Raw genomic sequence first — 25,917 nt, 5'->3', positions numbered from 1 at the left:
GTACTGTATATGAAATACTGTATATGAAGTACTGTATATGAAGTACTGTATATGAAATACTGTATATGAAGTACTGTATATTAAATACTGTATATGAAGTACTGTATATGAAATACTGTATATGAAGTACTGTATATGAAGTACTGTATATGAAGTACTGTATATGAAGTACTGTATATGAAGTACTGTATATTAAATACTGTATATTAAATACTGTATATGAAGTACTGTATATGAAGTACTGTATATGAAGTACTGTATATGAAGTACTGTATATTAAATACTGTATATTAAGTACTGTATATGAAATACTGTATATGAAGTACTGTATATGAAATACTGTATATGAAGTACTGTATATGAAATACTGTATATGAAGTACTGTATATGAAGTACTGTATATGAAATACTGTATATGAAGTACTGTATATTAAATACTGTATATGAAGTACTGTATATGAAATACTGTATATGAAGTACTGTATATGAAGTACTGTATATGAAGTACTGTATATGAAGTACTGTATATGAAGTACTGTATATTAAATACTGTATATTAAATACTGTATATTAAGTACTGTATATGAAGTACTGTATATTAAATACTGTATATGAAGTACTGTATATGAAGTACTGTATATGAAGTACTGTATATTAAAGACTGTATATGAAGTACTGTATATGAAGTACTGTATATGAAGTACTGTATATGAAGTACTGTATATGAAGTACTGTATATTAAATACTGTATATGAAGTACTGTATATGAAGTACTGTATATTAAAGACTGTATATGAAGTACTGTATATGAAGTACTGTATATGAAGTACTGTATATGAAGTACTGTATATGAAGTACTGTATATGAAGTACTGTATATGAAATACTGTATATTAAATACTGTATATGAAGTACTGTATATGAAGTACTGTATATGAAGTACTGTATATGAAATACAGTACCAGACAACCCCATCAGTGCCACCCCCCCCCCCCCCCCCCCCAACACACTCTATAAAAATATACAGTAGCCTTTTCCTTCAGTAGCCCCTCTCCCTCTTCTCCTGCCACACAACTCCCTCAAGAAGAATGGCCTCTGTGCCTCTGTGCCCCCAACACCCTCACTTTAAAATCAGGAAATGATAGTGACCCTTTCCTTCATGGGAATGTATTCACTCACTACTAGAAGTGGCTCTGAATAACAGCGTCTGCTAAATGACTCAAACTTAAATCTAATTGTCCTTCGGTCCTCCCCCTCCGACAGAACACCCTCCGTGCCCCCCTACTCTCCAGTCTAAAAGGCGGTCTAGTCTCAAGGGGGCCTTGGCACTTCCTGAAAAGCCTCTAAACAGTAAATACAGCCATTACCCACAACACCCCACTTCCTGTGTCAGGCCCTCTGGAGAAGAGTCAGCTAACAGTTAGTCTACTATCCCCAGCACTTACAGCCACAGTCACAGCCTTCTGGTTAACACACAGTGGTTCAACTGTCTCTGCATGACCTTCTCCTTTCCCTACAGGTGATATCATACATGTCAAATATCTGTGAGGTTGTATGTACTACAGACACTCTAGGTGCAGCTTGGTTGCTTCTCTCTGTGTCTGTCTATAATGGGGGTAACTGAAACTGTTGTCCACAGGGACCGACACAGAATGGCCGTCTAAAGGCTCTTTCAGGAAGAGAAGTCAAGCCAGAGAGAATGAGTGAGACAGAAACACACAGAGACAAAGAGAGAGAGAGAGAGAGAGACAAAGAGAGAGAGAGAGACAGAGAGACAGAGACAAAGAGAGCGAGAGAGAGAGATGGGGGGGGGGGAGCCACAGAGAGTCCAGTCATAGCCACATCTCAAACCCTCTACACTGTTTCTCAACCCTTTCCTGTAAATTTCTCACCAGCTGTTAGAGAATGGAGTCTCTCTACAGGCCGTTACAGAATGGAGTCTCTCTACAGGCCGTTACAGAATGGAGTCTCTCTACAGGCCGTTACAGAATGGAGTCTCTCTACAGGCCGTTACAGAATGGGAGTCTCTCTACAGGCCGTTAAAGAATGGAGTCTCTCTACAGGCCGTTATAGAATGGAGTCTCTTTACAGGCCGTTACAGAATGGGAGTCTCTCTACAGGCCGTTACAGAATGGAGTCTCTCTACAGGCCGTTACAGAATGGGAGTCTCTCTACAGGCCGTTACAGAATGGAGTCTCTCTACAGGCCGTTACAGAATGGAGTCTCTCTACAGGCCGTTACAGAATGGAGTCTCTCTACAGGCCGTTACAGAATGGAGTCTCTCTACAGGCCGTTACAGAATGGAGTCTCTCTACAGGCCGTTACAGAATGGAGTCTCTCTACAGGCCGTTACAGAATGGAGTCTCTCTACAGGCCATTACAGAATGGAATCTCTCTACAGGCCATTACAGAATGGGGTCTCTCTACAGGCCGTTACAGAGCTGTAACCTCTACAGGCCGTTACAGAGCTGTAACCTCTACAGGCCGTTACAGAGCTGTAACCTCTACAGGCCGTTACAGAATGGAGTCTCTCTACAGGCCATTACAGAATGGAGTCTCTCTACAGGCCATTACAGAATGGGGTCTCTCTACAGGCCGTTACAGAGCTGTAACCTCTTCAGGCCGTTACAGAATGGAGTCTCTCTACAGGCCGTTACAGAACGGAGTCTCTCTACAGGCCGTTACAGAACGGAGTCTCTCTACAGGCCGTTACAGAACGGAGTCTCTCTACAGGCCGTTACAGAACGGAGTCTCTCTACAGGCCGTTACAGAACGGAGTCTCTCTACAGGCCGTTACAGAACGGAGTCTCTCTACAGGCCGTTACAGAATGGAGTCTCTCTACAGGCCATTACAGAATGGAGTCTCTCTACAGGCCATTACAGAATGGAGTCTCTCTACAGGCCATTACAGAATGGAGTCTCTCTACAGGCCATTACAGAATGGAGTCTCTCTACAGGCCATTACAGAATGGAGTCTCTCTACAGGCCGTTACAGAATGGAGTCTCTCTACAGGCCATTACAGAATGGAGTCTCTCTACAGGCCGTTACAGAATGGAATCTCTCTACAGGCCATTACAGAATGGAGTCTCTCTACAGGCTGTTACAGAATGGGGTCTCTCTACAGGCCGTTACAGAATGGAGTCTCTCTACAGGCTGTTACAGAATGGGGTCTCTCTACAGGCCGTTACAGAATGGAGTCTCTCTACAGGCCGTTACAGAATGGAGTCTCTCTACAGGCCGTTACAGAATGGGAGTCTCTCTACAGGCCGTTACAGAATGGAGTCTCTCTACAGGCCGTTACAGAATGGGAGTCTCTCTACAGGCTGTTACAGAATGGGAGTCTCTCTACAGGCCGTTACAGAATGGGAGTCTCTCTACAGGCCGTTACAGAATGGGAGTCTCTCTACAGGCCGTTACAGAATGGGAGTCTCTCTACAGGCCGTTACAGAATGGGAGTCAGTCAGTGGATCACTGTTCATTTTGGCACACTTTAGATTTAGTCGAGACTTAAGTCACATTTTAGTCTTTTGAATAATGATTTACTGTAGTTATTGTCAAAATGAATAAAACATTGGGCCATTTTAGAGAGAGAAAGAGAGCGGCACAACAACAATACAATACATAGTGGTGGTGTTATGGGTAATATCTTTTGAGCGGTAAGGGCTTGAATCAAGACATTTTCTCTGAGGAAGTGGGAGACATGGCTACAGAACTTGGCTATGAAAACGCTGTGGGGAAAGTGGGAGGGTTGAGTGAGACTACAACTGCACTACTTTTCTATACTAAAGGGGAGAGACAAACATAGACTGTTTTACTATTAAACTCACTGCTGCTATTGTTTTCAATTTTGTAAAGCAGCTTGTGTTTCATAAAGGGATACTTGGGGATTTTGGCAGTGAGACCCTTCACCAACTTCCCCCAGAGTCAGATGAACTCACTGATACCATTTCTATGTCTCTGTGTCCAGTATGAAGGAAGGTAGAGGTGGTTTTGCAAGCCAATGCTAACTAGCGTTAGCTCAATGATGAAGTCTAAGGGCCTCATTGGCAAAATCCTGAAGTATCCCTTTTCACCAGGCAAAGGGTAGCTAACCAGGCTGGTGGTGACTGGTTCGCTACGGGGAAGCCAGAGAGTCACCTGTGTGATGTGTATAACACATCTCTGCTGCTAATATGAATTGTGCTCATCACTGAAAAGCTCTCAGATCTCTCCAGAAACTCTGGTCCAGTCCACTTAGTCTGATTTTGGGGACCATGGTCTGTTTATACAACAAGTAAAACACAAATCACTTTTAAGGTCTAGTCGAATGTAAATTCCACGAGACTCAATAAATCAGCCCCTGCTGATAACAAGAGTTGTTGCTATGGTCTGTCACCACACACACAGTGGGGTGAGGGAAGAGGAATGTGTGTGAGGTTATTCCTGACAGGCTTCCTCCCCAGAGATCATGGGCCATGACATCATGGTTCTGGAATTCTACTGGAGGTAACAACCCTAACCCTGCTCTATATATACACATACTGGAGGTAACAACCCTAACCCTGCTCTATATATACACATACTGGAGGTAACAACCCTAACCCTGCTCTATATATACACATACTGGAGGTAACAACCCTAACCCTGCCCTATATACATACTGGAGGTAACAACCCTAACCCTGCTCTATATACATACTGGAGGTAACAACCCTAACCCTGCTCTATATACATACTGGAGGTAACAACCCTAACCCTGCTCTATATACATACTGGAGGTAACAACACTAACCCTGCTCTATATACATACTGGAGGTAACAACCCTAACCCTGCTCTATATACATACTGGAGGTAACAACCCTAACCCTGCCCTATATACATACTGGAGGTAACAACCCTAACCCTGCTCTATATACATACTGGAGGTAACAACCCTAACCCTGCCCTATATACATACTGGAGGTAACAACCCTAACCCTGCTCTATATACATACCGGAGGTAACAACCCTAACCCTGCCCTATATACATACCGGAGGTAACAACCCTAACCCTGCCCTATATACATACTGGAGGTAACAACCCTAACCCTGCTCTATATACATACTGGAGGTAACAACCCTAACCCTGCCCTATATACATACTGGAGGTAACAACCCTAACCCTGCCCTATATACATACTGGAGGTAACAACCCTAACCCTGCCCTATATACATACTGGAGGTAACAACCCTAACCCTGCTCTATATACATACTGGAGGTAACAACCCTAACCCTGCTCTATATACATACTGGAGGTAACAACCCTAACCCTGCCCTATATACATACTGGAGGTAACAACCCTAACCCTGCCCTATATACATACTGGAGGTAACAACCCTAACCCTGCTCTATATACATACCGGAGGTAACAACCCTAAAATCCCTCTGTAATGTAGTTGGACTGTACCACCATATTGCTTTTTTCTCCCTCACTATTCTTCTCTCTGTCTCTCCCAGCCCACACCCCTCCTCCCCCAGCCCACACTCCTCCTCCCCCAGCCCACACTCCTCCTCCCCCAGCCCACACTCCTCCTCCCCCAGCCCACACTCCTCCTCCAGCCCACACCCCTCCTCATCCTCCCCCAGCCCACACCCCTCCTCCTCCCCCAGCCCACACTCTTCCTCCTCCTCCCCCAGCCCACTCTTCCTCCTCCTCCCCCAGCCCACACCCCTCCTCCTCCTCCCCCAGCCCACACCCCTCCTCCTCCTCCCCCAGCCCACACTCCTCCTCCTCCTCCCCAAGCCCACACTCCTCCTCCTCCTCCCCCAGCCCACACTCCTCCTCCTCCTCCTCCCCCAGCCCACACTCCTCCTCCTCCTCCTCCCCCAAGCCCACACCCCTCCTCCTCCTCCCCCAGCCCACACCCCTCCTCCTCCTCCCCCAGCCCACACTCTTCCTCCTCCTCCCCCAGCCCACACTCTTCCTCCTCCTCCCCCAGCCCACACTCTTCCTCCTCCTCCCCCAGCCCACACTCTTCCTCCTCCTCCCCCAGCCCACACTCTTCCTCCTCCTCCCCCAGCCCACACCCCTCCTCCTCCTCCCCCAGACCACACTCCTCCTCCTCCTCCCCCAGCCCACACTCTTCCTCCTCCTCCCCCAGCCCACACCCTTCCTCCTCCTCCCACAGCCCACACCCCTCCTCCTCCTCCCCCAGCCCACACCCCTCCTCATCCTCTCCCAGCCAACACCCCTCCTCCTCCTCCCCCAGCCCACACTTCTCCTCCTCTCCCAGCCCACACCCCTCCTCATCCCACACCCCTCCTCCTCCTCCAGCCCACACCCCTCCTCATCCTCCCCCAGCCCACACTCCTCCTCATCCTCCCCCAGCCCACAACCCTCCTCCAGCCCACACCCCTCCTCCTCCCCCAGCCCACACTCCTCCCCTTCCCTCAGCTGTGTATTGTGTAAGACCAGAGTAGACATGCATTAGTAATACCTGCAGACTCAGCAGTGGCCTGATTACAGCTGAGAGCAATCTCACACACACACACACACACGCACACACGCCTGCAATACAATACACACCTGTCTGAAACAGAGCCTTCCCTTCAAGACCACAAACATTACCCCCAACGCCTCTCCTCACCCCCAACGCCTCTGCTCACCCGCAACGCCTCTCGTCACCCGCAACGCCTCTCGTCACCCGCAACGCCTCTCGTCACCCGCAACGCCTCTCGTCACCCGCAACGCCTCTCGTCACCCGCAACGCCTCTAGTTACTCAGCGTAGGACACAGTCATGTAGTCATGTATTTAGAGAGTTGATCACATTGAGGTTTCTGCATTGACGCATTTACATCAAATCAAGTTCATGGGTCACATAGACAGTTTCTAGCTCCAACAGTGTAGTAATGCTGGTGTTTCTAGCTCCAACAGTGTAGTAATGCTGGTGTTTCTAGCTCCAACAGTGTAGTAATGCTGGTGTTTCTAGCTCCAACAGTGTAGTAATGCTGGTGTTTCTAGCTCCAACAGTGTAGTAATGCTGGTGTTTCTATCTCCAACAGTGTAGTAATGCTGGTGTTTCTATCTCCAACAGTGTAGTAATGCTGGTGTTTCTATCTCCAACAGTGTAGTAATGCTGGTGTTTCTATCTCCAACAGTGTAGTAATGCTGGTGTTTCTATCTCCAACAGTGTAGTAATGCTGGTGTTTCTATCTCCAACAGTGTAGTAATGCTGGTGTTTCTATCTCCAACAGTGTAGTAATGCTGGTGTTTCTATCTCCAACAGTGTAGTAATGCTGGTGTTTCTATCTCCAACAGTGTAGTAATGCTGGTGTTTCTAGCTCCAGCAGTGTAGTAATGCTGGTGTTTCTAGCTCCAACAGTGTAGTAATGCTGGTGTTTCTAGCTCCAACAGTGTAGTAATGCTGGTGTTTCTAGCTCCAACAGTGTAGTAATGCTGGTGTTTCTATCTCCAACAGTGTAGTAATGCTGGTGTTTCTAGCTCCAACAGTGTAGTAATGCTGGTGTTTCTAGCGCCAACAGTGTAGTAATGCTGGTGTTTCTAGCTCCAACAGTGTAGTAATGCTGGTGTTTCTAGCTCCAACAGTGTAGTAATGCTGGTGTTTCTAGCTCCAACAGTGTAGTAATGCTGGTGTTTCTAGCTCCAACAGTGTAGTAATGCTGGTGTTTCTAGCTCCAACAGTGTAGTAATGCTGGTGTTTCTAGCTCCAACAGTGTAGTAATGCTGGTGTTTCTATCTCCAACAGTGTAGTAATGCTGGTGTTTCTAGCTCCAACAGTGTAGTAATGCTGGTGTTTCTAGCGCCAACAGTGTAGTAATGCTGGTGTTTCTAGCTCCAACAGTGTAGTAATGCTGGTGTTTCTAGCTCCAACAGTGTAGTAATGCTGGTGTTTCTAGCTCCAACAGTGTAGTAATGCTGGTGTTTCTAGCTCCAACAGTGTAGTAATGCTGGTGTTTCTAGCTCCAACGGTATAATAATAATACCTAGCAATATACACATAATACAAACAGTAAAAAAACGAAAGCAACACCAGAACGAGTGATGTCAGAGTAAATAAATATATAAATAATGGTATTTCTGCCGTGATGCGCTTTTAATTAAAGGGATAGAGCACATTTTTTTTTGGGGGGGGGGGGGGGGGGGGGGGGGGGGGGGGGGCAATTAAGCCACTTTTCTACTGACCCAGAGTCAAACTTCAAACTGCATGCAGAGACATACAAATGGTATTCATGAGTTCAATTGCCAAAACCTTTCCCTGTCTCTAAGAGCCGAGTGATACGTTACCATGTATATTTGTAGCAAACGGAGTGAATGAGAGCCACAAGCGCACAGCCACCGCTTCCCTCCTCCTCATGTCTCGGTGCAGTGGGCCGCATCGGTTATATTTCAGCATGCCCCCAGCCCACCCCCCCCAGCAGCTACTTTTGCCACAGCTCCTGAGAAAAATCGTCGTTATACTCCAGGGCCTCCTACCTTTCCTCTCTCCAGAGAAAGACACCACATCATCTCTGTCTTTATACTCCAGGGCCTCCTACCTTTCCTCTCTCCAGAGAAAGACACCACATCATCTCTGTCTTTATACTCCAGGGCCTCCTACCTTTCCTCTCTCCAGAGAAAGACACAACATCATCTCTGTCTTTATACTTCAGGGCCTCCTACCTTTCCTCTCTCCAGAGAAAGACACCACATCATCTCTGTCTTTATACTCCAGGGCCTCCTACCTTTCCTCTCTCCAGAGAAAGACACCACATCATCTCTGTCTTTATACTCCAGGGCCTCCTACCTTTCCTCTCTCCAGAGAAAGACAACATCATCTCTGTCTTTATACTCCAGGGCCTCCTACCTTTTCTCTCTCCAGAGAAAGACACAACATCATCTCTGTCTTTATACTCCAGGGCCTCCTACCTTTCCTCTCTCCAGAGAAAGACACCACATCATCTCTGTCTTTATACTCCAGGGCCTCCTACCTTTCCTCTCTCCAGAGAAAGACACCACATCATCTCTGTCTTTATACTCCAGGGCCTCCTACCTTTCCTCTCTCCAGAGAAAGACACCACATCATCTCTGTCTTTATACTCCAGGGCCTCCTTCTCCAGAAAACTGAGTAGTTTCTCTCTGCTGTAGGGGCCGGTGGCTGCTTTCACTGTGTGGTCCTTCTGACGCATCGACGCTGGCAGCAACGCATTCTGGGGGGGGGGGAGACACAGAGGGGTGGATACATGGGTTTATTGACTGATTGATCAATTGGTAATTGGTGAATTCATGTGCCATGTTTAAAAACACTAGGGCTGCATTCGGTCCCGTGTTGTGTTGAGTGGAGTTCCTATGGTTGCCTAGTTAGTGGACTCATCTCCTTCATGCTGTGTATAAGTGAAAGAGAAGAATGTTTAAGATGTTCTCTACTTGAGATGTAACAACACATTGGCCTCGTCCCAATACTTCTGTTGAGGTGTATTGTGTAATATCACAAATAAATGGCTGTTGTACCTCACACTCTGGCCCTTGAAAAGTAAAATTAACCTCAGTAAGTCCTGGAGGGGTTTGACTACAACCTCCTCCTCCACTCTGCTGCGCCTCCTCCTCCTCTACTCTGCCTCCTCCTCCTCCTCTACTCTGCCTCCTCCTCTACTCTGCCTCCTCCTCCTCCTCTACTCTGCCTCCTCCTCCTCCTCTACTCTGCCTCCTCCTCCTCGTCTACCTCTGCTGCACGAACTCCTCCTCCTCCTCCTCTACTCTGCTGCGCCTCCTCCTCCTCCTCTACTCTGCTGCGCCTCCTCCTCTACTACGCCTCCTCCTCTACTACGCCTCCTCCTCTACTACGCCTCCTCCTCTACTACTCTGCTGCGCCTCCTCCTCTACTACGCCTCCTCCTCTACTACCCCTCCTCCTCTACTACCCCTCCTCCTCTACGACGCCTCCTCCTCTACTACTCTGCTGCGCCTCCTCCTCTACTACTCTGCTGCGCCTCCTCCTCTACTCTGCGTGCAAATCAACATAGAAACGCTTGGCAGACTGCATGCAGAATCAACACACACACACACACACACACACACACACACACTCTCTCTCTCCCTTAGATTTCCCAACATTGAGAGTTGAGGATTGCGAGAGTTGAGTTGGGAGGTTAAAAGTTGATAAGAATGAGATGTCTGTCTGGCGAACAAGGAAGACACAGAAACAGACTGAGACCTCCCCCCCGCCCCTCCATACCTCTGGGTCCATCTCCTCCAGGGCAGTCTCCAGTTGTTTGAGTTCCTGCTCTGACAGGTTGTTAAGGATCTCATCCTCGTCAATCTCCTTGTACTTCTCCAGGTCTTTCTTAAACGACAATGCCATGTTCTCTCTCTGCTACACCAACCGCAGACCAGGGTGTCTGTCTGTGTCCCTCTGGGTCCAAGTGTCACGCCTAGGGGCAGGTAATCTGCTAGAGAGACAGACAGACAGAGAGGCAGGCAGGCAGGCAGACAGAGAGGCAGGCAGGCAGACAGACAGAGAGAGAGAGAGAGACAGAGAAGATGATAACATGTGAGTTAGTGGGATCAAAGTAGGTGATGTAGTTAATGCCAGTCAGACAGCGTCTGTCCTTCGGTCTTAAACATCACATAAACTGGGTGGGTTGAGCCCTAGATGCTGATTGTCTGAAAGCTGTGGTATATCAGACCGTATACCACGGGTACGACAAACAAATAGCTTTTTACCTTTCTAATGATGTTGATAACCAGTTTATAATAATAATAAGGCACTTCTGGGATGTGTGTTATATGGCCAATATCGGTGCGTTGGACTAGTAACCGAAAGGTTGCTGGTTCGAATCCCCGAGCTGACAAGGTACAAATCTGTCGTTCTGCCACTGAACAAGGCAGTTAACCTGCTGTTCCCCGGTAGGCCGTCACTGAAAATACGAATTTGTTCTTAACTGACTTTCCTAGCTAAGTAAATGTTAAATAAAACTAATCATCAAGTCCTTGACTAGTTGAATCAGGTATGTTTGTCTGGGACAACAACGTGCTGCTGGAGGCACAGGAGGACTGGAGTTGGGAAACACGGGTGTCAACTAAAGTTGAGTGGAGTTCAATCTTCCACGACCTCGGCACAGCGGCCATTTTATTCTTAATGCAGTCTGGGTGGAGCTGTGTGGTTTAGAGGGAACATTGTTCTCTCGCTCTGTTCTGGTCTGTTCTCTCTCTCCCACATCGTTCTCTCTCTCTGTTCTGTTCTCTCTCCCACATCGTTCTCTCTCTCTCTCTGTTCTGTTCTGTTCTCTCTCCCACATCGTTCTCTGCCTCTGTTCTGTTCTCTCTCCCACATCGTTCTCCCTCTCTCTGTTCTGGTCTGTTCTCGTCTGTTCCGTCTCCCACATCGTTCTCTCTCTCTGTTCTGGTCTGTTCTGGTCTCTCTCCCTGTTTTGGTCTGTTCTCTCTCTCTGTTTTGGTCTGTTCTCTCAAGAATCAGAGGTTTACTGTCCACTCCTCCATTAAGGAATCAAACACCACACTAACACAGCAACAGCCTGGAATAAAGTACCACAGTGTGTGAGTCATAATACCCAGAAAACCTAGCGGTCAAACAGGGAAATGGTTCCAGACGTTTTTCCACCATTCATTTTTCCCCGTAGGGGATTTTAGAAACACGTAAAATAAGGTCTGTGTTTTGTGTCGGCTTCCCCCGGGGTGATGTTTTGTGTCGGCTTCCCCCGGGGTGATGTTTTGTGTCGGCTTCCCCCGGGGTGATTGATTGTGTCGGCTTCCCCCGGGGTGATGGTTTGTGTCGGCTTCCCCCGGGGTGATGTTTTGTGTCGGCTTCCCCCGGGGTGATGTTTTGTGTCGGCTTCCCCCAGGGTGATGTTTTGTGTCGGCTTCCCCCGGGGTGATGTTTTGTGTCGGCTTCCCCCGGGGTGATGTTTTGTGTTGGCTTCCCCCGGGGTGATGTTTTGTGTCGGCTTCCCCCGGGGTGATGGTTTGATTACCATGTAAATCTCTCTCAGACAAAGTGACTTATATATTATATATATTGGCCTGTATTTACCTCCCAAAAATGAAATGCTAATTAGCTGCTAATGTGGCTATCATAAAGAACTACAAATACCATGATGATCTGGACCAGACTGACGAATCGAGGCAAAGGTAGGAATCCCGGGATTTAACTATCTAAATGTATTCATTAATAAACTGGCTACATTTCTTTCAAATGGACAATTCTGTGAACCGTCTTGTGAAAGTTTCAAATTGACACAATACCTGTTAGTAAAGGTGTCAGTTAGAGATGACCTGCAGGAGCATGCTGGGATTTGTCTACTTTAATACGATGTCTACTTTAATACTAATTAGCAATTCAGAATTGGAGAGTCGAACATATTGATAAAAGACACTTTTTAAATGAATTGTAGAAAAACAATTGGAAACATTTCCCTGTTTGACCGTTAGGTTTTATGGGTATTATGACACCTCCACTGTGGTGCTCTATAGCCGGGGGTTAACAGGGGGACTCTGCCCTAATGGAAAGTAAATGAGAGCAGATGAAATGTCAGCATTCATGATGATCGTAATGTTGATCGCATCCGTCGCTGGCTATTGATGATGCAAATCAGGTTGACTGGGATAAGGCGGGTCACGTCCGAGTCCAGTCCACAGCCTGATAACACCAGACCAGACTCCCTCCTGAATAAGTTCCAGACAATGTAGTCTATTCTAATAGGTTATGGGCCGTGTTTAAATCTAGCGTAGGCCTATTTATTTTATTTTTTATTTTACTAGGCAAGTCAGTTAAGAACAAATTCTTATTTTCAATGACGGCCTAGTGGGTTAACTGCCTGTTCAGAACGACAGATTTTGTACCTTGTCAGCTCGGGGATTTGAACTTGCAACCTTTCGGTTACAAGTCCAATGCTCTAACCACTAGGCTACCCTGCCGCCTAACTAAGCCCTGAACCAGGAGTTAAATATCCATGATGGTAAAAGCCAACTAACTGCAGACAGTTTATCTGTGGGATAACAACACGTGTTTCAGTCCCCTGTTGGAAAGGCCGCCAGCTTTCAAGGTCTAGAAAAACCCTTTCTGACAGAAAACGTTCTGACATTGTAGAGCCAAATCCACAACACAGACACACCCATCAGTATCTAAACCACCTGACTGTTAACCTCTGAGTTCCATTAGCTGAGACTGGAAGACAGAGTGGCCAGCGAGGTCTGACTGGAGACCACGGACTTGTAGACTAATCTACACACATGTCATTCTCTTACCACAATGCCAACTCAGCTCTTACGTCATCTATCTACTTTCTGTGTGTAGTCAACACCACCTTCACACTTAACCACTCACACAGGTTATAAAACTCATACTAATGGTTGTTCTCTGTCTCCTCCAGGAATCCTCCAGGTGATTAGGTGGAGTAGACAGTCCAGACAGGAGTAATGGAGCATGGAAGGGAGGTAATGATGGTAATGGTCTGGGAGGATCCATTAGTAGAGTCTGGTTGATTCCATTCTCCGAGCTCTACTAATCATCCTAGACAACAGCAGATAACACCACCACAACATACTACAACCAGCCTCTCTAGTTATAGATGTACAGTACACAGAGCCAATAACACCCCCACAACATACTACAACCAGCCTCTCTAGTTATAGATGTACAGTACACAGAGCCAATAACACCACCACAACATACTACAACCAGCCTCTCTAGTTATAGATGTACAGTACACACACTGTTACATTCTCCAGTTTCTGTGTTTTGGGTTTGTTTGTGTACACCCCCCCCCCCCCCCCCCCCCCCCCCCCCTACTCAGACTCCCCACATACAAAACTAAAACACGACTCACACCTTTGAGGGAAAAGTCACATGAGCTGGCTGTATGCAAAGTCATGCTCACCTCAGTCACCTGTTTACTGCAGAAACTGTCCAGATATACAGGGACTTCACAAGGTCAGGAGAAACTGTCCAGATGTACAGGGACTTCACAGGGTCAGGAGAAACTGTCCAGATGTACAGGGACTTCACAAGGTCAGGAGAAACTGTCCAGATGTACAGGGACTTCCACAAGGTCAGGAGAAACTGTCCAGATGTACAGGGACTTCCACAAGGTCAGGAGAAACTGTCCAGATGTACAGGGACTTCCACAAGGTCAGGAGAAACTGTCCAGATGTACAGGGACTTCACAAGGTCAGGAGAAACTGTCCAGATGTACAGGGACTTCACAAGGTCAGGAGAAACTGTCCAGATGTACAGGGACTTCCACAAGGTCAGGAGAAACTGTCCAGATGTACAGGGACTTCACAAGGTCAGGAGAAACTGTCCAGATGTACAGGGACTTCACAAGGTCAGGAGAAACTGTCCAGATATACAGGGACTTCACAAGGTCAGGAGAAACTGTCCAGATATACAGGGACTTCACAAGGTCAGGAGAAACTGTAGCAGAGTCAGGGTATACGCAACAGAGTCGGGGTATACGCAGCAGAGTCGGGGTATACGCAGCAGAGTCGGGGTATACGCAGCAGAGTCGGGGTATACGCAGCAGAGTCGGGGTATACGCAGCAGAGTCGGGGTATATGCAGCAGAGTCAGGGTATATGCAGCAGAGTCAGGGTATATGCAGCAGAGTCAGGGTATACGCAGCAGAGTCGGGGTATACGCAGCAGAGTCCAGCAGAGTCGGGGTATATGCAGCAGAGTCGGGGTATATGCAGCAGAGTCCAGCAGAGTCGGGGTATACGCAGCAGAGTCCAGCAGAGTCGGGGTATACGCAGCAGAGTCCAGCAGAGTCGGGGTATATGCAGCAGAGTCGGGGTATATGCAGCAGTCGGGGTATATGCAGCAGAGTCGGGGTATATGCAGCAGAGTCCAGCAGAGTCGGGGTATACGCAGCAGAGTCCAGCAGAGTCGGGGTATATGCAGCAGAGTCGGGGTATATGCAGCAGAGTCGGGGTATATGCAGCAGAGTCGGGGTATATGCAGCAGAGTCCAGCAGAGTCGGGGTATACGCAGCAGAGTCCAGCAGAGTCGGGGTATACGCAGCAGAGTCCAGCAGAGTCGGGGTATATGCAGCAGAGTCGGGGTATATGCAGCAGAGTCGGGGTATATGCAGCAGAGTCGGGGTATACGCAGCAGAGTCGGGGTATACGCAGCAGAGTCGGGGTATACGCAGCAGAGTCGGGGTATATGCAGCAGAGTCGGGGTATATGCAGCAGAGTCAGGGTATACGCAGCAGAGTCAGGGTATACGCAGCAGGGTCGGGGTATACGCAGCAGGGTCGGGGTATATGCAGCAGAGTCAGGGTATATGCAGCAGAGTCAGGGTATATGCAGCAGAGTCGGGGTATATGCAGCAGAGTCGGGGTATATGCAGCAGAGTCCAGCAGAGTCGGGGTATACGCAGCAGAGTCCAGCAGAGTCGGGGTATACGCAGCAGAGTCCAGCAGAGTCGGGGTATATGCAGCAGAGTCGGGGTATATGCAGCAGAGTCGGGGTATATGCAGCAGAGTCGGGGTATACGCAGCAGAGTCGGGGTATACGCAGCAGAGTCGGGGTATACGCAGCAGAGTCGGGGTATATGCAGCAGAGTCGGGGTATATGCAGCAGAGTCGGGGTATACGCAGCAGAGTCGGGGTATACGCAGCAGAGTCCAGCAGAGTCGGGGTATACGCAGCAGAGTCGGGGTATACGCAGCAGAGTCGGGGTATATGCAGCAGAGTCGGGGTATACGCAGCAGAGTCGGGGTATACGCAGCAGAGTCGGGGTATACGCAGCAGAGTCCAGCAGAGTCGGGGTATACGCAGCAGAGTCGGGGTATACGCAGCAGAGTCGGGGTATACGCAGCAGAGTCCAGCAGAGTCGGGGTATACGCAGCAGAGTCGGGGTATACGCAGCAGAGTCGGTGTATACGCAGCAGAGTCGGGATATACGCAGCAGAGTCCAGCAGAGTCGGGGTATACGCAGCAGAGTCGGGGTATACGCAGCAGAGTCCAGCAGAGTCGGGGTATACGCAGCAGAGTCGGGGTATACGCAGCAGAGTCGGGGTATACGCAGCAGAGTCGGGGTATACGCAGCAGAGTCCAGCAGAGTCGGGGTATATGCAGCAGAGTCGGGGTATATGCAGCAGAGTCGGGGTATATGCAGCAGAGTCGGGGTATATGCAGCAGAGTCGGGGTATATGCAGCAGAGTCGGGGTATACGCAGCAGAGTCGGGGTATACGCAGCAGAGTCGGGGTATACGCAGCAGAGTCAGGGTATACGCAGCAGAGTCAGGGTATACGCAGCAGAGTCAGGGTATACGCAGCAGAGTCGGGTATATACAGCAGTTTGGGCCGCCTGGCTCGTTGTGAACTGTGTGAAGACCATTTCCTCCTAACAAAGACCGTAATTAATTTGCCAGAATTTTACATAATTATGACATAACATTGAAGGTTGTGCAATGTAACAGCAATATTTAGACTTATGGATGCCACCCGTTAGATAAAATATGGAACGGTTCCTGATTTCACTGAAAGAATAAACGTCTTGTTTTCGAAATGATAGTTTCCAGATTTGACCATATTAATGACCGAAGGCTCGTATTTCTGTGTGTTATTATATTATAATTAAGTCTATGATTTGATAGAGCAGTCTGACTGAGCGATAGTAGGCACCAGCAGGCTCGTAAGCATTCATTCAAACAGCACTTTCCTCCGTTTGCCAGCAGCTTTTCGCAAGCACATCGCTGTTTATGACTTCAAGCCTATCAACTCCCGAGATTGGGCTGGCAATACTATAGTGCCTATAAGAACATCCAATAGTCAAAGGTTAATGAAATCGAAATGGTATAGAGAGAAATAGTCCTATAATAACTACAACCTAAAACTTCTTACCTGGGAATATTGAAGACTCATGTTAAAAGGAACCACCAGCTTTCATATGTTCTCATGTTCTGAGAAAGGAACTTAAACGTTAGCTTTCTTACATGGCACATATTGCACTTTTACTTTCTTCTCCAACACTTTGTTTTTGCATTATTTAAACCAAATTGAACTTTTTTCATTATTTATTTGAGACTAAATTGATTTTATTTATGTATTATATTAAGTTAAAATAAGTGTTAGTTCAGTATTGTTGTAATTGTCATTAGTACAGATATATATATATATATATAAATTGTCCGATTAATCGGTATCGGCTTTTTTTGGTCCTCCAATAATCAGTATCGGCATTGGAAAATCATAATCATTCGACCTCTACACAGTAGTCCTTCAGCGAGAGAGAGAGACAGAGAGACAGAGAGAGAGAGAGAGAGAGAGAGACAGAGAGAGAGAGACATAGAGAGAGACAGAGAGAGAGACAGAGAGAGAGACAGAGAGAGAGAGAGACAGAGAGAGAGACAGACAGAGAGCGACAGAGAGCAACAGAGAGAGAGAGAGAGAGAGAGACAGAGACAGAGAGACAGAGAGACAGAGAGACAGAGAGACAGAGAGAGAGACAGAGAGAGAGAGAGATGTTGAGTAATGTTAAAGTTGAGAGTTGAGCAGGAAATGGAGAATGGGTTATTACATTACAACACAACCCCAGGGACAGAGAGAGAGTTCTGTACTTCGAACATCCTCCACCTATAGGACGTTGTCAATGAAACATCACAATGCAGTGCAGAGGGTTCCATTCGGCTGCTGGGGGGGTCAAGGAGACCATCAGCTCCACTAAAACTATTGACAACAGCGTGTCATTTTCAAGGGACCGTTGTAATATCATCACGTCCTGAAGGGCACAGTCACAACTACACATTTATCTCTATCATCAGAGTTATACAGCAAGGGACTGTTTTATGATCAGTAAACATCAGTTGATCATGTATTTCCAGATACGTGAAGGGTATCTGGCCACCATTAATTGGATATTTGAGTGATATAAAATAAAAGTATGAGAGGTTAAGGTTCATGTCCCACCCTCCGTGGACTCTACAATGTCCCACCCTCCGCGGGCTCTACCATGTCCCACCCTCCGCGGGCTCTACCATGTCCCACCCTCCGCGGGCTCTACCATGTCCCACCCTCCGCGGGCTCTACCATGTCCCACCCTCCGCGGGCTCTACCATGTCCCACCCTCCGCGGGCTCTACCATGTCCCACCCTCCGCGGGCTCTACCATGTCCCACCCTCCGCGGGCTCTACCATGTCCCACCCTCCGCGGGCTCTACGTGTCCCACCCTCCGCGGGCTCTACCATGTCCCACCCTCCGCGGGCTCTACGTGTCCCACCCTCCGCGGGCTCTACGTGTCCCACCCTCCGCGGGCTCTACGTGTCCCACCCTCCGCGGGCTCTACGTGTCCCACCCTCCGCGGGCTCTACGTGTCCCACCCTCCGCGGGCTCTACGTGTCCCACCCTCCGCGGGCTCTACGTGTCCCACCCTCTGCGGGCTCTACGTGTCCCACCCTCCGCGGGCTCTACGTGTCCCACCCTCCGCGGGCTCTACGTGTCCCACCCTCCGCGGGCTCTACGTGTCCCACCCTCCGAGGGCTCTACGTGTCCCATCCTCCGTGGGCTCTACGTGTCCCTCCCTCCGTGGGCTCTACATGTCAAGCAGAAGGACGCATAATGATTACTTTGCCAGCTACCGGTAGAAACTACGTGTTAGGTAGAACTAATGTACTTTTTTCTCAGGGCGACATAGCTCGGCCTACCTAGCAACATTAGCTAACAGTATCCCCTTTTCAACGTTGTTTTTCCAGAGTGTTTCATCGCTGCTGATGTAACGGATGTGAAACGGCTCGCTTAGTTAGCGGTGTTGTGCGCTAAATAGCATTTCCAATCGGTGACGTCACTTGCTCTGAGACCTTGAAGTAGTGGTTCCCCTTGCTCTGCAAGGGCCGCGGCTTTTGTGGAGCGATGGGTAACGATGCTTCGTGGGTGACTGTTGTTGATGTGTGCAGAGGGTCCCTGGTTCGCGCTCGGGTATGGGCGAGGGGACGGTCTAAAGTTATACTGTTACACTGACAGACTGCCCGATGGACCACGTCAAATTGGATCGCTAGCTAACAACAGATCACGTCGATACGGCTCGACGACAAGCTGTCAGGGGATCAACTCGATGGCTATATCGAGTGTCACTATATCGAGTGTCACTTTGATTTGCTTGTCATATCAATGGTGGTGGTGACAGTAGTGGTGGTGGTGACAGTAGTCCGACTGACAACCAAGACGACAACTTGCCGATGTCCAGCTCTTTCCAAACACCTAATCTCTAATGAAGCTAGCTAAATGACACGTTTGCTTAGCTAGCTAACTGACACGTTTGCTTAGCTAGCTAAATGACACGTTTGCTTAGCTAGCTAAATGACACGTTTGCTTAGCTAGCTCTAAATGTGTACTTGTGACTGTGCTCTTCAGGACGTGATGATATTACAACCAAATAGTTGGAACATTTATTTAACAATTCCTTGGAAACGGCACGTTGTTGTCAATGGTTTTAGCAGAGCTGGTTCTTGACCCCAGCAGACTAATTGAACAGTCTGCAACAAATTGTGTTTTTGATAACGACCTTTACTATCCGAGGGGTGATAAACTAACCTCTCATATCTCTCCTTATCATCTCTCCCTATCATCTCTCCCATATCTCTCCTCCTCATCTCTATCATATCTCTCCTTTACTATCCTAGGGGTGATAAACTAACCTCTCATATCTCTCCTCCTCATCTCTCCTTTACTATCCTAGGGGTGATAAACTAACCTCTCATATCTCTCCTTTACTATCCTAGGGGTGATATATGAGAGGTTAGTTTCTCTCCTCATCATCTCTCCCATATCCCCTCATATCTCTCCTATATTCCCTCATATCTCTCCTCCTCATCTCTCCCATATCCCCTCATATCTCTCCTCCTCATCTCTCCCATATCCCCTCATATATATCCTTATCATCTCTCCCATATCCCCTCATATCTCTCCTCATCTCTCCCATATCTCTCCTTATCATCTCTCCCATATATCTCCTTATCAGCTCTCCCATATCCCCTCATATCTCTCCTTATCATCTCTCCCATATCCCCTCATATCTCTCCCATATCCCCTCATATCTCTCCTTATCATCTCTCCCATCTCTCTCCATATCATCTCTCCCATATCCCCTCATATCTCTCCTCCTCATCTCTCCCATATCCCCTCATATCTCTCCTCCTCATCTCTCCCATACCTCTCCTTATCATCTCTCCCATATCCCCTCACATCTCTCCCATATCCCCTCATATCTCTCCTTATCATCTCTCCCATCTCTCTCCATATCATCTCTCCCATATCCCCCCCATATCTCTCCTCCTCATCTCTCCCATATCCCCTCATATCTCTCCTCCTCATCTCTCCCATGTCCCCTCATATCTCTCCTCCAATCCCTCCCTCCATCCTGCTCTCTTCTCTGTTCTCTTCTTTCCCTCCCTCCTCCATCCTGCTCTCTTCTCTGTTCTCCTCTCTGCTCTGCTGGTGTGGGACACCCTCCTCCGTCCTGCTCTCTTCTCTGTTCTCCTCTCTGCTCTGCTGGTGTGGGACACTCCCTTCTAGAGTGGCTGGGGAAAGGCAGAGCCTGATGAAAAACAGATGGAGCAGAGGTGAGAGGCAAGGAGGAAGAGAGAGAGAGTGAGGTAAAGAGGGAGGAATGGAAGGATGAGATGCTGACAGGGACGTCACTGCGGTGGTAAAACAACAAACATGAAATGAAACGTGGATTGAGGGAGGTGGGGTTGGAGGAGGTACAAAGTGGTACTTTAAAAAAGCTGCAACTTGCCCTGTCTGCCTCTCTCTCTCTCCTACATCTCCCTCTACCCCTCCTCGTCTGTCTCCCTCTCTCTCCTACGTCTCCCTCTACCCCTCCTCGTCTCTCTCTCTCTCTCCTATGTCTCCCTCCTCGTCTGTCTGCCTCTCTCCTACGTCTCCCTCTATCCCTCCTCGTCTGTCTGCCTCTCTCTCCTACGTCTCCCTCTACCCCTCCTCGTCTGTCTGCCTCTCACTCTCCTACGTCTCCCTCTACCCCTCCTCGTCTGTCTGCCTCTCACTCTCCTACGTCTCCCTCTACCCCTCCTCGTCTGTCTGCCTCTCACTCTCCTACGTCTCCCTCTACCCCTCCTCGTCTGTCTGCCTCTCACTCTCCTACGTCTCCCTCTATCCCCTCACTACCCCCAGTCTGCAGGCTCTACACACTATCCCCTCACTACCCCCAGTCTGCAGGCTCTACACACTATCCCCGCACTACCCACAGTCTGTAGGCTCTACACACTATCCCCTCACTACCCACAGTCTGCAGGCTCTACACACTATCCCCTCACTACCCAGTCTGCAGGCTCTACACACTATCCCCTCACTACCCCCAGTCTGCAGGCTCTACACACTATCCCCTCACTACCCCCAGTCTGCAGGCTCTACACACTATCCCCTCACTACCCACAGTCTGCAGGCTCTACACACTATCCCCTCACTACCCCCAGTCTGCAGGCTCTACACACTATCCCCTTACTACCCCCAGTCTGCAGGCTCTACACACTATCCCCACACTACCCACAGTCTGCAGGCTCTACACACTATCCCCTCACTACCCACAGTCTGCAGGCTCTACACACTATCCCCTCACTACCCACAGTCTGCAGGCTCTACACACTATCCCCACACTACCCACAGTCTGCAGGCTCTACACACTATCCCCTCACTACCCACAGTCTGTAGGCTCTATACACTATCCCCTCACTACCCACAGTCTGTAGGCTCTACACACTATCCCCTCACTACCCACAGTCTGTAGGCTCTACACACTATCCCCTCACTACCCACAGTCTGCAGGCTCTACACACTATCCCTTCACTACCCCAAGTCTGCAGGCTCTACACACTATCCCCTCAATACCCACAGTCTGCAGACTCTACACACTATCCCCTCACTACCCACAGTCTGCAGGCTCTACACACTATCCCCTCACTACCCACAGTCTGCAGACTCTACACACTATCCCCTCACTACCCACAGTCTGCAGGCTCTACACACTATCCCCTCACTACCCACAGTCTGCAGGCTCTACACACACAGGCACCTTTGAGGGTTGAAGTCAAGACGCGTGACAGAAGTGTCCCCCAGGACTGGGCAGCATGACAGAAGTGTCCCCCAGGACTGGGTAGCATGACAGAAGTGTCCCCCAGGACTGGGCAGCGTGACATAACCGTCCCCCAGGACTGGGCAGCGTGACAGAAGTGTCCCCCAGGACTGGGCAGCGTGACAGAACCGTCCCCCAGGACTGGGCAGCATGACAGAACCGTCCCCCAGGACTGGGCAGCGTGACAGAAGTTAGTGTCCTCTCCAACCTCTGCTCAGCGGCAAACAGAAACAACATGGCAGAGAATTCCCCCCACAAACACTATCTGGTGTAATAACCGTTTAAATAATTACACCTTCCCAACTCTAATGGTAGAAGTATGAGCATCATGCAACAGGCTGATTTCTCCCTCTGTTGGAGCGGACAGAAGTAGAACCGGCTGAGCAGTATCAGACCTGATTATCCTGCTAACAGGCTGATATTCACACACATACAACATGCTGAGTTGGCATCTCTGAGCCTGTTAACCTGCTCTGGATCAGCTGTGGCTAACGCATTTGTTGTTGTCGTGTAGGAGACAGACAAACAGGCAGACAGGCAGGCAGGCAGACAGACAGACAGGCAGGCAGGCAGGCAGGCAGGCAGACAGGCAGACAGACAGGCAGACAGACAGGCAGGCAGGCAGGCAGACAGGCAGGCAGACAGGCAGGCAGACAGGCAGGCAGGCAGGCAGGCAGGCAGGCAGGCAGGCAGGCAGACACACTGCCCTCACTTTTCCTCGCTTGGATGAAAGTCTGCTAAAAGGCATCTCTCTCTCTCAAGTGAACGGCACTATGACCTCTGTCTTTATACTGCAGACAGAACTACTGTCCCCCAGGACTGGGCAGAGTGACAGAACCGTCCCCCAGGACTGGGCGGAGTGACAGAACCGTCCCCCAGGACTGGGCGGAGTGACAGAACCGTCCCCCAGGACTGGGCGGAGTGACAGAACCTTCCCCCAGGACTGGGCGGAGTGACAGAACCGTCCCCCAGGACTGGGCGGAGTGACAGAACCGTCCCCCAGGACTGGGCGGAGTGACAGAACCTTCCCCCAGGACTGGGCGGAGTGACAGAACCTTCCCCCAGGACTGGGCGGAGTGACAGAACCGTCCCCCAGGACTGGGCGGAGTGACAGAACCGTCCCCCAGGACTGGGCGGAGTGACAGAACCGTCCCCCAGGACTGGGCGGAGTGACAGAACCGTCCCCCAGGACTGGGCGGAGTGACAGAACCGTCCCCCAGGACTGGGCGGAGTGACAGAACCGTCCCCCAGGACTGGGCGGAGTGACAGAACCGTCCCCCAGGACTGGGCGGAGTGACAGAACCGTCCCCCAGGACTGGGCGGAGTGACAGAACCGTCCCCCAGGACTGGGCGGAGTGACAGAACCGTCCCCCAGGACTGGGCGGAGTGACAGAACCGTCCCCCAGGACTGGGCGGAGTGACAGAACCGTCCCCCAGGACTGTGCGGAGTGACAGAACCGTCCCCCAGGACTGGGCGGCGTGACAGAACCGTCCCCCAGGACTGGGCGGAGTGACAGAACCGTCCCCCAGGACTGGGCGGAGTGACAGAACCGTCCCCCAGGACTGGGCGGAGTGACAGAACCGTCCCCCAGGACTGGGCGGAGTGACAGAACCGTCCCCCAGGACTGTGCGGAGTGACAGAACCGTCCCCCAGGACTGGGCGGCGTGACAGAACCGTCCCCCAGGACTGGGCGGAGTGACAGAACCGTCCCCCAGGACTGGGCGGAGTGACAGAACCGTCCCCCAGGACTGGGCGGCGTGACAGAACCGTCCCCCAGGACTGGGCGGCGTGACAGAACCGTCCCCCAGGACTGTGCGGAGTGACAGAACCGTCCCCCAGGACTGTGCGGAGTGACAGAACCGTCCCCCAGGACTGGGTGGAGTGACAGAAGTTAGTGTTTTTCTCTTTAACGGTAAAGCTTAGGGTCTGGAGGGGACATGCTGATTGTAGATCTGTGCCTGTGATCAACTTCACACCTGGGCTAACTCACACGTTTCCTTATAAAGGCTTTCCTCGACGGCTTGGGCCACACCCTGCATTCAGAACAAAGCCGTGTTGTGACCACATAAGGGATGCAGTCTTTCAGGTGGCAGATAAGGATTTGAAGCCACTAAATAAGCACCTTTTGTGGAGGGCTGCTGAACCAGGGGTGTATCACAGGAGGCATTGTTTCTGCTGCTACTAACAATGGAAGTGCCCGCGCACACACACACACACACACACACACATCACATTTGCTATTTTTCTTTCTCTCTCTCTCACACACACACACACACACACGGTAAACAGTCTGAAATGCATGACAACCATGCCGATTTGAGTTGAGCAAGACCCACGTTTAACTGAGTCACCTCTGTAAAACCTTATAGTTAAGATGGGCAGCTAGCTAGCTGAGTGAATTTCAAAACGGATTGGTTTGTTGTTCTGACAACGACAGTCTATAAATGTGATTTGACAGACAGGCGCGGCCCTGTTGCGACAGGGAGGTGGCGTACTGGGGTCCACAGGTCCTCTAGCGATGCTGTAGGACCCTGATCAACAACAACAAATACTAACTTGGCAATGCCCTAAAACATACAAGCTGTAACGTTAGTGTGAATTAATTTACCTACTATCTAGCTAGTATAATAACAAGATTTATTTAGTTCACCAGTTTTCTTTATCATTCTGATTCAGTAGCTACGGACTATTTCGACCAAATAAATGATGATTTGTCTGTAAAGCTCGTGGATCACAGATAATATAACTAGGTAACTAACTGTCTGTCTGTCTGATAATATAACTAGGTAACTAACTTAGCTGATTAGCTAACTAGAGATGAGGAACAGAGCTAAGAGGGCAATGGTGACAAAGTTATTACCAAAGACACAGGAGATAAGAGGAGAGAGCAAGAACGTAAACTAGGGCGTATTCATTACGCCCATTCTGTTGCAAATCGTTTCCTAAACGGAAGCAAATCGAACGAATAGAAACTCCCGTCTTGTTCTGTTAAACGGTAAACAGTTTCCGTAACGAATACGTCCCTGAACTGCCTACACAGTCCAACATCATCCCATAACTAGCTGGCTAACTACAGCTATCAGTCACAGATTTATCCGCATCGGATCATCGCATCGGACCAAATCTGTCACCACAAACACCAAGCTTGTATCTCTCACTGGCAGACCGAGAAGCACGAAACGTCAGCTAACGTAGCATAGCCAGATAGCTAACTGGCTAGCGAAATAGTGAAATGGCCACACGATTGCTGTATCTAACGTTAGATAGCGGGCAAAACGATTCACAAATGTGTAACCTCGATGGATGCTCACCTGAATCTACAGCGACTGGGCAAATTCAAATCCACACGTCTTCAGTTCACTCCAGAAGGCGCAAGCTATCAAATGACAGTAGCTAGTTACTTACTGTACTGCTCCAATGAATACGAAGGCTTCACTGCTACTCACTTTCTTTCTCACCCCAAGGGCGGTAACACAGGAAGAGAGACACTGCACACAGTACCCAATGTACGGCTGGGTCTCTAAGCTCTGAAAGCCGACTCAGCCAATAGACGGAGAGGAGATCTACCACTGACCAATGAGCTTTCTCCATTTCTACGAGTCAGCCCACCTCTGATAAGCAAAGGACCAATCAGCAGCGGTTTCAATGTAGGACGCACGCAAAGGTATGTAGGACAAGCGGTAAGCACTGAGGTAATGATAAGAAGAGTAAGGTATGAAGTTGCCCTAGAAAACACTGATCTAAGGTCTGTTGTGTCTCTCCTACGTGGTTATGGTAAGGATTTGGGGAGAGTAAGCTGATCCTTGAAGTCACGTAGATCGATTCATTACTCTCTTTGTATTTCTAAAGCTCT

The 25,917-nt window shown here is 49.2% G+C and overlaps 1 protein-coding gene across 2 annotated transcripts in view; it reads right to left on the bottom strand.

Annotated features, from left to right (window-relative positions):
- Nucleotides 1-25,556, bottom strand: part of LOC110519415 (tropomodulin-3-like) — a 43,347-nt gene extending 17,791 nt beyond the window's left edge. Inside the window, exons 1-3 of one of the 2 annotated variants that reach the window (XM_036964536.1) lie at nucleotides 25,376-25,556; nucleotides 10,193-10,406; nucleotides 9,012-9,168 (exon numbers count right to left, since the gene is read on the bottom strand). In XM_036964536.1, the coding sequence (XP_036820431.1) occupies nucleotides 9,012-9,168; nucleotides 10,193-10,318 (283 nt within the window). In that variant the 5' untranslated portion in view covers nucleotides 10,319-10,406; nucleotides 25,376-25,556. The remainder of the gene's footprint in view (nucleotides 1-9,011; nucleotides 9,169-10,192; nucleotides 10,407-25,375) is intronic. The other variant, XM_036964537.1, reaches the window with a different exon arrangement.
- Nucleotides 25,557-25,917: the final 361 nt, after the last annotated feature.

Source organism: Oncorhynchus mykiss, chromosome 26 (genome assembly GCF_013265735.2).
Source record: "Oncorhynchus mykiss isolate Arlee chromosome 26, USDA_OmykA_1.1, whole genome shotgun sequence".
Lineage (NCBI taxonomy): Eukaryota > Metazoa > Chordata > Actinopteri > Salmoniformes > Salmonidae > Oncorhynchus > Oncorhynchus mykiss.
This window is presented reverse-complemented; position numbering and strand designations above follow the sequence as displayed.